Source organism: Manis pentadactyla, chromosome 4 (assembly GCF_030020395.1).
Source record: "Manis pentadactyla isolate mManPen7 chromosome 4, mManPen7.hap1, whole genome shotgun sequence".
Lineage (NCBI taxonomy): Eukaryota > Metazoa > Chordata > Mammalia > Pholidota > Manidae > Manis > Manis pentadactyla.
Genome location: NC_080022.1, coordinates 101,525,772 through 101,539,833, shown reverse-complemented (window position 1 = coordinate 101,539,833; position 14,062 = coordinate 101,525,772). Strand labels below are relative to the sequence as shown.

The following is a 14,062-nucleotide window of genomic DNA, read 5'->3' as shown; positions in this document are numbered from 1 at the left end:
GATGCCTTTTGTTCTACTGATGTAATCATTAGCTGTATAGAAGGATTTTAGGTTGATATAGTCCTACTTGTTCATTTTTGCTTTTGTTCCCTTGCCTGAGGAGATATGCTCATGAAAATGTTGCTCATGTTTATATTCAAGAGAGTTTTGCCTATGTTTTCTTCTAGGAGTTTTATGGTTTCATGTCTTACATTCAGTTCTTTGATCCATTTCAAGTTTATTTTTGCATATGGAGTTAGACAGCAATCCAGTTTCATTTTCTTACATATAGCTGTGCAGTTTTGCCTACACCAGCTGTTGAAGAGACTGTCATTTCCCCACTGTATGTCCATGGCTCCTTTATAATATATTAATTGGCCATATATGTGTGGGATTATATCTGGGTTCTCTATTTTGTACCCTTGATCTATGGGTCCGTTCTTGTGTGCCAGTACCAAATTGTCTTGATTACTGCAGCTTTGTAGTAGAGCTTGAAGTTGGGAAGTGTAATCCCTCCTGCTTTATTCTTCCTTCTCAGGATTGCTTTGGCTATTCAGGGTCTTTTTTGGTTCCATATGAATGTTAGAACTATTTGTTCCAGTTCGTTGAAGAATGCTGTTGGTATTTTGATAGGGATTGCACTGAATCTGTAGATTGCTTTAGGCAGGATGGCCATTTTGACAATATTCATCCTGTCCAAGAGCATGGGATGAATTTCCATTTATTAGTGTCCTCTCTAATTTCTCTTAACAGTGTCTTGGAAAGAAGGACAAAAACCACATGATCATCTCCATAGATGCTGAAAGGCATTTCACAAAATTCAACATACATTCATGACAAAAACTCTCAACAAAATGGATACAGAGGGCAAATACCTCAACATAATAAAGGCCATATATGACAAACCCACAGACAACATTATACTTAATAGTGAAAAGCTGAAAGCTTTTACTTCAAGATCGGGAACAAGACCAGAATGCCCACTCTCCCCACTTTTATTCAACATAGTTCTGGAGCTCCTAGCCACGGCAGTCAGATAAAGCAAAGAAATAAAAGGCATCCAGATTGGCAAGGAAGAAGTCAAACTGTTCCTGTTTTCAGATGACATGATATCGTACATAAAAAAACCTTAAAGAATCCACTCCAAAACTACTAGATTTAATATCTGAATTCAGCAAAGTTGTGGGATACAAAATTAATATGCAGAAATCTGTTGCATTCCTATACAATAATGATAAATTAGCAGAAAGAGAAATGAGGAAAACAATTCCATTCACAACTGCATCAAAAAGAATAAATTTCCTAGGAATAAACCTAACCAAGGTAGTGAAAAACCTATACCCTGAAAACTACGGGACACTCTTAAAAGAAATTAAAGAAGACACTAATAAATGGAAATTTATCCCATGCTTTTGGACAGGATGAATTAATATTGTCAAAATGGCCATCGCGCCTAAAGCATTCTACAGGTTCAATGCAATCCCTATCAAAATACATACAGCATTCTTCAGTGAACTAGAGCAAATAGTTCTAAAAGTCATATGGATCCACAAAAGACCCTGAATAGTCAAAGCAATCCTGAGAAGGAAGAATAAAGCAGGGGAAATTATGCTCCCTGACTTCAAGCTCTACTACAAAGCCACAGTAATCAAGACAATTTGGTACTGGCACAAGAACAGACCCATAGACCAGTGGAACAGACTAGAGAGTCCAGATATAAACCCAAGCATATATGGTCAATTAATATATGATAAAGGAGCCATGGATATACAATGGGGAAATGACAGCCTCTTCAACAGCTGGTGTTGGCAAAACTGGACAGCTACATGTAAGAGAATGAAAGTGGATTATTGTCTAACCCCATACACAAAAGTAAACTCAAAATGGATCAAAGACCTGAATGTAAGTCATGAAACCATAAAACTCTTAGAAAAAAGTATAGGCAAAAATCTCTTGGACATAAACATGAGCAACTTCTTCATGAATATATCTCCCCTGGCAAGGGAAACAAAAGCAAAAAAAGAACAAGTGAGACTATATCAAACTAAAAGGCTTCTGTACAGCAAACAATACCATCAGTAGAACAAAAAGACATCCTACAGTATGGGAAAATATATTCATAACTGACAGATCCTATCAAGGGTTGACATCCAAAATATATAAAAGTTCACACACCTCAACAAACAAAAAGCAAATAATCCAATAAAAAAATGGGCACAGGATCTGTACAGATACTTCCCCAAAGAAGAAATTCAGATGGCCAATAGACACATGAAAAGATGCTCCACATCACTAATCATCAGAAAAATGCAAATTAAAACCACAATGAGATATCACCTCACACCAGTTAGCATGGCCAACACAGGAAAGACTAGGAAGAACAAATGCTGTCGAGGATGTGGAGAAAGGGGAACCCTCTTACACTGTTGGTGGGAATGTAAACTAGTTCAACCATTGTGGAAAGCAGTATGGAGGTTCCTCAAAAAGCTCAAAATAGAAATACCATTTGACCTAGGAATTCTACTCTTAGGAATTTACCCTAAGAATGCAGCAGCCCAGTTTGAAAAAGACATACGCACTCCTATGTTTATCACAGCACTATTTACAATAGCCAAGAAATGGAAGCAACCTAAGTGTCCATCAGTAGATGAATGGATAAAGAAGATGTGGTACCTATACACAATGGAATATTATTCAGCCATAAGAAGAAAACAAATCCTACCATTTGCAACAACATGGCTGGAGCTAGAGGGTATTATGCTTAGTGAAATAAGCCAGGCAGAGAAAGACAAATACCAGATGATGTCACTCATCTGTGGAGTATAACAACAAAGAAAAAACTGAAGGAACAAAACAGCATCGGATTCACAGAACCCAAGAGTGGACTAACAGTTACCAAAGGAAAAGGGACTGGGGAGGATGGGTGGGAAAGGGAGGGATAAGGGGGGAAAAGGGGGCGTTATGATTAGCACCCATAATGTACGGGGGTGGGGACATGGGGAAGGCAGTATATACAGAGAAGACAACTAATGATTCTATAGCATCTTACTACGCTGATGGACAGTGACTGTAATGGGATATGTGGGGGTGACTTGATAATAGGGGGAGTCTAATAACCATGTTGTTGTTCAAGTAATTGTACATTGATGGTATCAAAATTAAAAAATTAAAAAAATTTTGAAAATAAATAAATAAGACTGTCTTGGAGTTTTCATGGTGTAGGTCTTTCACTTCCTTGGTTAGGTTTATTCCTAGGTATTTTATTCTTTTTGATGCAATTGTGAATGGAATTGTTTTCCTGATTTCTCTTTCTGCTAGTTCATTGTTAGTGTATAGGAATGCAACAGATTTCTGTGTATTAATTTTCTATGCCGTAATTTTCCTGAATTCATATTAGTTCTAGTAGTTTTGGAGTGGATTCTTTAGGAGTCTTTTATTTACAATATGATGACATCTACAAACAGTGACAGTTTAATTTCTTCTTCCTTACCAATCTGGATGCCTTTTATTTCTTATGTTGTCTGATTGCCATGACTAGGGCCCCCAGTACTATACTGAATAAAAGTGGGGAAAGTGGCATCCTTGTCTTGTTCCTGATCTTAGAGGAAAGCTTTCAGCTTTTCACTGTTAAGTATGTGGGCTTTGGGTTTGTCATATATGGCCTTTATTATGTTGAGGTACTTGCCCTCTATACCCATTTTGTTGAGAGTTTTTAACATGAACGGGTGTTGAATTTTCTTGAATGCTTTTTCAGCATGTATGGAGATGATCATGTGATTTTTGTCCTTTTTATTGATGAAGTGGATGATATTGATGGATTTCCAAATGTTGTAGCATACTTGCATCCCTGGAATGAATCCCACTTGATCATGATGTATGATCCTCTTGATGCATATTTGAATTTGATTTACTACACTTTTGTTGAATATTTTTGCATCTATGCTCATCAGGGATATTGGTCTGTAATTTTCTTTTTTTGTGGTGTCTTTGCCTGGTTTTGGTATTAGAATGATGCTGGCTTCATAGAATGAGTTTGGGAGTATTCCCTCCTCTTTTTTTTTTGGAAAACTTTAAGGAGAATAGGTATTATGTCTTCTCGAAGTGTTTGATAAAATTCAACAGTTAATCCATCTGGCCCGGGGGTTTTGTTCTTGGATAGTTTTTTGATTACCAATTCATTTTCACTGCTGGTAATTGGTCTGTCCAGATTTCCTGTTTCTTCCTGGGTCAGTCTGGAAAATTGTATTTTTCTAGAAAGTTCTCCCTTTCTTACCAGTTATCCAGTTTGTTACCATATAGATTTTCATAGTATTCTGTAATAATTCTTTGTATTTCTGTGGTGTCCGTTGTGATTTTTCCTTTCTCATTTCTGATTCTGTTTATGTGTGTAGATTCTCTTTTTTTCTTGATAAGTCTGGCTAGGGTTTTATCTATTTTATTTATTTTCTCAAAGAACCAGTTCTTGGTTTCATTAATTCTATTGTTTTATTCTTCTCAATTTTATTTATTTCTACTCTGATCTTTATATGTCCCTCCTTCTACTGACTTTGGGTCTCATTTGTTCTACTTTTTCCAGTTTCAATAATTGTGAGCTTAGACTGTTCATTTGGGATTGTTCTTCCTTCTTTAAATAGGCCTGGATTGCTATACACTTTCTTCTTCAAACTACCTTCTCTGCGTCCCACTGAAGTTGGGGCATTGAGGTGTTGTTTTCATTTGTCTCCATATATTGCTTCATCTATGTTTTAATTTGGTCATTCATCCATTGATTATTTAGGTGCATGTTGTTAAGCCTCCATGTGTTTGTGATCCTTTTTGTTTTCTTTGTACAATTTATTTCTAGTTTCATACTTCGGTGATCTGAGTAGTTGGTTCTAACAATTTCAATCCTTTTGAATTTGCTGAGCCTCTTTTTGTGGCCTAGTATTCTGGAAAATGTTCCATGTGCTCTTGAGAAGAATGTGTATTCTGCTGCCTTTGGGTGGAGTGTTCTATAGATGCCTGTTAGGTCCATCTGTTCTAAGGTATTGTTCAGTGCCTCTGTGTCCTTAATTTCTATCTGGTTGATCTGTCCTTTGGAGTGAGTGGTGTGTTGAAGTCTCCTAAAATGAATGTATTGCATTCTATTTCCCCCTTTAACTCTGTTAGTATTTGTTGTACATATTTGGGTGCTCCTACATTGGGTGCATAGATATTTATAATGGTTATATCTTCTTGTTGGATTGACCCCTTTATCATTATATAATGTACTTCTTTGTCTCTTGTTACTTTCTTTGTTTTGAAGTCTATTTTATCTGATACATTATTGCCACTCCTGCTTTTTTCTCCCTATTGTTTGTATGAAATACCTTTTTCCATCCCTTCACTTTTAGTCTCTGTATGTCTTTGGGCTTGAAGTGAGTGTCTTGTAGGCGGTATATAGATGGGCCTTTCTTTTTTATCCATTCTGTAACTCTATGTCTTTTGATTGGTGCATTCAATCCATCTACATTTAGGGTGATTATTGATAGGTATGTACTTATTGCCATTGCAGGCTTTGGATTCGTGGTTAACAAAGGTTCAAGGGCACCTTTTTTACTATCTACCTTAACTCACCTATTACGCTATTGTAAACACACTCTGAAGATTCTTTTTTTTTCTCCCCTTCTTCCTTCTCCTCTCTTTGTATGTTAGGTGTCATATTCTGTATTCTTTGTGTATTCTTGACTGACTTTGTGGGTAGCTGATTTAATTTTGCATTTGGTTAGTATTTAAATGGTCTACCTCCTTTGCTGTGGTTTTTTCTCTGGTGACAGCTATATAGCCTTAGGCGCACTTCTATCTAGAGCAGTCCCTTTAAAATACCCTGTAGAGATGGTTTCTGGGAGGTAAATTCCCTTAACTTTTGCTTATCTGGGAATTGCTTAATCACTCTTTCAAATTTAAATGATAATCTTGCCAGGTAGAGTATTCTTTGGTTGAGGCCCTTATGTTTTATTGCCCTGAATATATCATGCCACTCCCTTCAGGCCTGTAAGGTTTCTGCTGAGAAGTCTGATTGTAACCTGATGGGTTTTCCTTTGTAGGTGATCTTTTCTCTCTGGCTGCTTTTAATATTCTGTCCTTGTCCTTAATCTTTGCCATTTTAACTATTATGCTTTGGTGTTGTCCTCCTTGGGTCCCTTGTGTTGGGAGATCTGTGCACCTCCATGGCGTGAGATACTATTTTCTTCCCCAGATTGGGGAAGTTCTGAGCAATTATTTCCTCAAATACACTTTCTATCCCTTTTTCTCTCTTCTTCTTCTTGTGGTACCCTATAATACGAATATTGTTTCATTTGGATTGGTCACACAGTTCTTTCAATATTCTTTCATTCTTAGAGATACTTTTTTCTCTTTCTCAGCTTCTCTGTATTCCTGTTCTCCAATTTCTATTCCATTTCCTGTCTCCTCTACCTCATCTAATCTGCTTTTAAATCCCTCCATTGTTTCCTTCATTTTGGTAATCTCCCTCCTGAATTCGTCCCTTAGCTCTTGAGTATTTTCCTGTACGTCCATCTACATGCTTATGACTTTTATTCTGAATTCTTTTTCAGGAAGATTGGTGATTTCAGTCTCACCAAGCCCTCTTTCTGGTGTTTGTGGGATTTTGGATTGAACAAGGTTCTTCTCCTTTTCATAGCCCTGGAGCAATGGGAGTGGTCAAAAGCAAGCGGCACTGGTTTCAGCCAGGAGGACAAAGTCTCTTCCTGCTTCTCAGTCACACTGCCTCTGTCCGCTGTCTGTGCTGGTTAACCACGCACAGGGAGCAGCCTCTGGGTTAACTCCCTAAGCTGCCATGGGCAGGGCAGCATTCAGGATGGCCTAGGGCAATGGCAGGGGTCACAGGCGAGCGGCACATATCTGCTGCGAGGACAAAGCCTTTTTGTGCTTCCCAGTCACTATGCCTGTCTCCACTGTCTGATCCAGTTAGCTGCATGCCAGGAGTGGCCTCTAGGCTAATCACCTGTAGGCGGGTCGGCCCTCAGGATGGCCTAGGGCAATGGAGGAGGTCGCAGGCAAGCAGCTCGGTTGTTTGTAGGAAAGACAAAGCCTTTTCATGCTTCGTAGTCACCGTGCCTGTCTCCGGCGTCTGGGCCAGTTAGCCGTGTGCAGGGAGAAGCCTCTGCATTAAGCTGTGTAGTTGCTGTAGACAGGGCTGCCTTCCGGCTGGTCTGTAGCAATAGTACGAACAGTGGGTTTGCATGCAGGTACTGGCGGGGAGGAGGGAACAACAGGCTGCTTATCATGGTGGGGAACCTCAGGGCTGCATTTCCAACCAAGGGGATGGAGCACATGAAGCTCCTGAAAGTTCCCAACCTGCTGGGCTGAGTATGCCAGGCTGATTTTGCCCATCTGTTCCTTCTTCTAAACCCTTGCCCCCTTAGCAGCCTTCTGACTGTTGAGCAGTCTTTTAACATATCTGCTTTTCTTTTGTCCCAGGGCAGCAGGTTGTGGGAACCTGTTCACAGTCTTAGTCTCTGACTTTGGTTTTCAGCCTCTCTAATCTCCAGAGCACCATGCAATGTGGGTCTGTTATAGTGGGGTAGATTTCTAGGGCTGGGTATTTAGCAGTCCTGTGCTTCCACTCCCTCCCCACTCTGATTCTCTTCCTCCTGCCAGTGAGCTGGGGTGGGGGAGTGCTCGGGTCCCGCCAGGTCACGGCTTTTTTACTTTACCCTTTTCCATGAGATGTTGACTTCTCCCAGATGTAGCCTTGGCTGGTGCACTCTTACTTCTGGTCACTCTTTTAGGAATAGTTGTACTTGCTGTATTTTCAAAATATATGTGGTTTTGGGAAGAGATTTCTGCCACACTTTTCATGCCACCATCTTTTTCCCCTCCAGGACCCACCCTCAACACAATCTTTTTTTAAAATATTTGTTGATTATTTTTGTTTTACTAAGTTTCTACCAATGATCAGATACCAAAAAGTTCAGATGAAATCTTACCTTTTTTTGTCAAATTTTTCCATACATTCTAGAGGCTGAATGAACTGAAGGACTTCATCCCATTGACCATCAAGGATTAGCTGCCTATATAAAGAAAAACACAGTTATGTTATCAAATTTGGGTTATGCTAATTAAAAGCAGAATAGATGACAAGACAGCATTAAAACTTCAATCTGAAGTCTGTAATGAGATTAACATCTTCCTTGGTCCCTCAACCACTATAATAAAATAAAATTTTTTCACAACTTATTTGTAACAACATATACTGTATGAGAATTTGTGAATCTACAACCACTCCTCATTCCAATACATATATGATTTTTTCACATCTGTAAAAACAGTCAACTAAATCTAAAAGTTTCTTTATTCCTCATTCATTTTACAGTGTTAAAGCTATTCTGTATTATTTAGGGGACAGTGTGTGGATATGTTTCAGTTTCTCTAAATTAGTGGTTCTCAACGGGTTGTGATTTTGCTCCCAGGAGACATTTGGCAATGTCTGGAGGCATTTTTGGTTGCCACAACTGGCAGTGCTACTGGCATCCACTGGGTATAGGTCAGAACACCGTTAAACATCCTACAGTGCACAGGACAATCCCCAATGCCCTCAGCAAAGAGTTACCTGGCCCCAAAGGTTGACTGGTGCCAATGTTAAGAAATCCCACTCTAAATTGTGAATTCTTCATTTTGAGGCATTTGACACTAAAGTTTACACTCTGATAATAAAAACAGCAAGGAATAAGATCAGTTTTCATCCCATTGTAGTTGTCTGCGGGAACTTCCAAAAGTTACAAGGCATTCTTATTGCTGCTCTTCTTTTGTAAACAGCAATTTCTCTACTTTCGGATTTTTAGAACAATTAAACTTAAAAAAGGAGGGATGGGCAGGAAGATTTACATAGGATTGTCAACTTTTGATTCTACAAAAAATAAAATAAAACTCAATTACAATATATGTCATAGTAATTTTATAAAGGGACATTTTAATATTTGAAAAATAGGAAGGACACAATTTAAAAGGCCAGCTGTTTGAGATTAATATGTTCAGTTTAATGAAAAACTTGTTATTCTATAATTCTTTGCATTTCACCTCAGACCAGGAAAACTTCATCGCAAATCAACAGATTCGCAGAGGGGGATATTTGAGAGCTACTGCTAAATTCCAGGAGCAGCAGTTCTTGAAAGACATGGCCAGAAGACTACCACATCAGTACTGGATCCTGACTCTATCACTAAGCTACCTGAAGATGGATGACATTCATAACACCAAACACAGGCAAGTGCAATGAGTTTAAATAAACTCCCCTAATATATTAAAGCTTTTTTTGTTAAGTTCCTTTTCCATAACTTAGGAACATTTCATTTCTTAAGGCTTTCCAAGTCACAAAATGCCACATGTCCAAGAATCTGTACTCCTTGTCAAGGATATTTGTATCACATAAGTACAGAATACATTTTTGTCTGGAAATTTTGGTTTTTCTTTTTCTGTCCAATCAAGTTAGAATATATTTAGCTTCCCATTTTGGCAAACATATTAATTCCCTTTTGCTCTGTAATTCTTATCTCCAAGAATCTCATTTTAAGGAAATAATCCAAGACAGAGAAAAAGTCATATGTATAAAAGATACTCAGTAGAACATTTATTTAAGAAAAATTAGAAACTTGGAAACAATTTAATTGTCTAAAACTAGGGAAACCATTAGAAAATTAACTAAACTGAAAAATTTTAAGGTATAAATTTGTAACCACAAAGAGAATTCTTATGATACTAGTGGATAAAGCAGGATACTAAGTTACACATGCAACAGAATTGCTGTTATTTTTTAAAATATGTGTAGAAAATTATCAGTGGTGTGTTTGGATGGTAAGGTGATTTTTCTTCTTTATTTTTCTATACTTTTTCTATAGTGAGTATACCTGTGGCCAAAAAAAATGGTATTTCAGAAATATTTTATCTTTCCAGAATCTCTGACGTCTTAGTCAAATATTTTTTATGATAATGTCACAAGCAGTCTTTTTTTGTGACTCTTTTTTAAAAAACAGACTGGAGCTTACTACTGAAAACATTATTTTGTAAATCTTCTATTATAAAAACAAACCTTTTTAAAATTACATTTACATAGCCTTTTCATGATTATAAAGATCTATCTGTGCTGTACATATTACCTTATTAATACTTAATATTTCTTTGAAGGAGCTACCTCCTCCACATTAAATTTCACAGTACTAATGAAATCATACCTCAGGAAAAGCATATCATCTGAAAATAGGCCATTTATGACTCCACTTTCCTTTTCAAGGGCCAACATACTAATGTGAAGCTTCTTTGAATTCAAGAAGTCTAAAATTAGCTTAATAATTTCAACCTCTTTCACATTCACTGTTTCTTCAGCCGTCATGTTGATAGCCTAAAACATTAAACAGAACAAAAACAAAACAAAAATTAGTTCTATTCTTTTATTTCTAAGTGTTATTAACTGTCTGGAAACTACACATAACAAGTTTCTTAGAAATATTTAGTACAGGTATTTTGAAATGAAATTAATTTAATATTTATCAAAACTAGTCATTCTTTAAAGATGTGATAAAAGTATGGCTATGATTTTTTTCAAGTTGTTATCTTTGAGAGATACACATTAGAATAATTTCAGATTAAATGATATAAAGTCTGTCATTTGTTTCAAAATAATAAAAGAGCAGAATGGGAGGCGGTAAAGATGAAACATAAATAATCGTAACTACTAAAGCAGGGGTTATGGGTAAATGGAGGTTCATTATATTGGCTATGGTCTAAATGTTTGTGTCCTCCCAAAATTCATGGTGAAATGGTAACTCCCAAAGTGATGGTATTAGGAAATGGGGCCATTGAGAGGTGAGTAGGTCATGAGGGCAGAACTCACAAGATTGGGATTAGTGCCCTTATTAAGGAGACCCTAGAAAGCTGGCTCAATCCTTCTGCCTTGTAAGGATATCATGAGAAGTCAGCAGTCTGCAACCAGGAAGAGGGCCCTCATCACAACCTCATTATGCTAGTACCCTGACCTTGCACTTCCAACCTTCAGAACTGTGAGTGATAAATTTCTGCTATTTATAAGCCACCTAATCTATGGTATTCTGTTATAGCAGCTAAAACAATATTATTCTGTCTTCTCTTACACATATTTAAAATTTTCTACAATAAAGAATATTTTCAAAACTAATCAAAACATGTTAGTCCTAAATACCTTGCCCTAGGTATGTCTTAATACATTCACTTGATAAACACTTACTGCCTTTTCTCTGTGAGAGACACTGTCCTGTACTCCAGAGACTGGCCCTGACCTTAAGAAGTTTATAGCCTGGCAGCAACACACAAAATATTGTACCCTGCACACTGGAGCCAAACAAAACAAGGCTGATTTAAATTTGCAATGTTAAGTCATATTGGTACTATCAACCTAAATATCAAAGATAAAAGATACATCAACTCTCTATAATTCCTTCTAACTTTTACCTTTAAGTCTGCAATAATAATTGAGATTTTTTTAATGAATTCATAAAAATTTAGAACTAGGAGGAATTCTGAAGATCATTAGGTCAACATTCTCATTTTACAGATGAGGCCACATATATTAAATCATCCAAGTTGTTCCAGCTTTCAAATTTTAAGGCTCAGAGCAATATAAAAGACTATCATGCAGAACGGACTAGCAGCAATTCTACTCACTAAATTCTAATCGCATTTCAGAACTGTCTCCCTGAGATTACTCCTATGATTAGCACAATGATTAGTGATTTTAGCATTCTCCAAGTCTTCAGACAATCCATACTAGCAAAAGAATGGTTTTTTACCAATTTAACTCTGCATTTTCTCTGTGGGAGACATTATCCTGTACTCCAGAGACTGGCCTGACCTTAAGAAGTTTATAGTCTGGCAGCAACACACAAAATGTTGTACCCTGCACATTGGAGCCAAACAAAACAAGGCTAATTTAAGTTTGCAATATTAAGTCATATTGGTACTATCAACCTAAATATCAAAGATAAAAGATACATCAACTCTCTATAATTCCTTCTTTTACCTTTAAGTCTGCAATAATAATTGAGATTTTTTTAATGAATTCATAAAGACTTAGCTCTAAGCTTCTTACAGGGCACTCACTTATATCACTATGTACCAACCATGCAAATTTAGTGCAAAATTGAGATACTTTTCTAATGTTTTTCAATATACCCAATGACATTAAACATTTTGCAGGCCTCATATTATTCAATACTCAGTCTAAATATGAAGTAACTCTGGAGTTACCAAGAAACAATGGCAATAGTCCCACTTTAAATCATAACTACATGCTTAATGCTGCCATCATTTCTAGTCAACAAAGCCTAGAAGAAGAAACACATTCTTGCTCATACAGATTCTACACTGACTTGACATTTAAATTTTGGATCCAGAAAACGTACCCTAATTAACCTAGAATTCGCAGGGTTGATTTTTTCTTAATTAATCTCAAAAAGACAAGTTTTAATTCTATACTATGAAATTCCCCATAGAAAGCTATGGTATTTTAATCACCCTGTCCATAATTTTAATTTTTAATAAGCTTAACAGTTGCTGGATATAATATAAAACATAGGTAGATGCTTAATGACTATATCTTAGAATTGTTCTTTTCCAGCTACCCGGTTACTGAAAAGTTTGTAGAGGCTCCCAAAATCCTAGATACCTAATTTAGAAATTAGGTACACTATATACTTATGTTTTTTAAAGATAACATAGACAAACATGAAATTCATGAATATTTTTTAATCTCCTTCAACTATTAATCACTACAAAGCTAAAATTTTTTTCTAATTCAGAGGAGTAGAATAATAAATGCTGCTTCTCTCTCCTCAGCGGGGCTATCAATCAGTAAACAACTAAAATTATCTTTTAAAATGAGATGCACAGTACATTTAAACATTTAATGTTAGTTGAATTAAGATGCAAAATCAATGAAGAAATACCTCTTAAAAAGTAGATAATTTGTTTCCAACTGTTCTAAGGGCCATTCAAGAGGATAGAGTTCTGACCCTTCAATCTGACTGTTTAGCCAAAGTCAGCTCTGACAGCATCTTAGGTAGACCCGCAACTGATGGCACATATGAACAATTACCAGGCAGAATTTATGTAGGGTCAACAATAAAGTGTATTCCACTGAAAACAGAAAACAAAGTGGAAAATGACAGATTTACCCATTAAAAAAAAACTGGAAAAACATTTCCATGGATTTTCCTTTAAGAAATAAATTTTTAGAGAGGGAGCCAAGATGGCGCCGTGAGTAGAGCAGTGGAAATCTCCTCCCAAAACTACATATATCTATGAAAATATAACAAAGACAACTCTTCCTAGAATAAAGACCAGAGGACACAGGACAACATCCAGACCACATTCACACCTGCGAGAACCCAGTGCCTCATAAAGGGGGTAAGATACAAGCCCCAGCCCCGCGGGACCAGATCGCCCCTCCCCCCAGCTCCCAGCAGGAGAAGAGTAGGCAGAGCAGGAGGGAGAAAGAGCCCAGGACTGCCGAACACCCAGCCCCAGCCATCCGGGCCAGAACGCAGACACAGTGCATGTGCAGCGAGCCTTGGATACTAGGGAAACAGGGCAGCAAGAAAAGTGAGCGGGTACCGGAGGCCTGGCGCCGGAGGACATAAGAAAAGCAAGCGGCCATTTTTTTTTTTTTTTTTTTTTGCTGTTTTGTTTTGGCGAGTGCTTTTTGGAAGTCTTAAAGGGATAGGGACCCCACTACTAGGGAAACAGGGCAGCAAGACCGGTGAGCAGATGCCTGAGGCTGGCGCCGGAGAATAAAGAAAAACGAGCGGCCATTTTTTATTTTTTTATTTATTTTTTAAATTAAAAACATTTGTGTGTGTGTGTGTGTGGGTGTGTGTGTGTGTGTGTGTGTGTGGTCGTTGTTTTGTTTTGGCGGGTGCTTTTTGGAAGTCTTAAAGGGGCAGGGCGGGACATTTAATCCAGAGGTAGGGAATCCAGGGATCTCTGGGCACCCTAATCCCCTGGGCTGCAGGGAGCACGGGGCCCCTTACGGAGATAAATAGCCTCCCGGCCGCTCCCCCTCCAACGCGACTTC

At 37.6% G+C, this 14,062-nt stretch overlaps 1 protein-coding gene across 5 annotated transcripts in view; it reads right to left on the bottom strand.

Moving 5' to 3' along the window:
* Positions 1 to 14,062, bottom strand: part of WDR47 (WD repeat domain 47) — a 107,270-nt gene that overhangs the window by 66,391 nt on the left and 26,817 nt on the right. For 3 of the 5 annotated variants that reach the window (XM_057500569.1, XM_036916645.2, XM_036916646.2), the window contains exons 2-3: positions 10,191 to 10,357; positions 7,950 to 8,033 (exon numbers count right to left, since the gene is read on the bottom strand). In XM_057500569.1, coding sequence (XP_057356552.1) covers positions 7,950 to 8,033; positions 10,191 to 10,348 — 242 coding nt within the window. In that variant the 5' untranslated portion in view covers positions 10,349 to 10,357. Of the gene's footprint in view, positions 1 to 7,949; positions 8,034 to 10,190; positions 10,358 to 12,935; positions 13,126 to 14,062 lie in introns of those variants that run through there. The other 2 variants (XM_057500570.1, XM_057500571.1) reach the window with 2 other exon arrangements.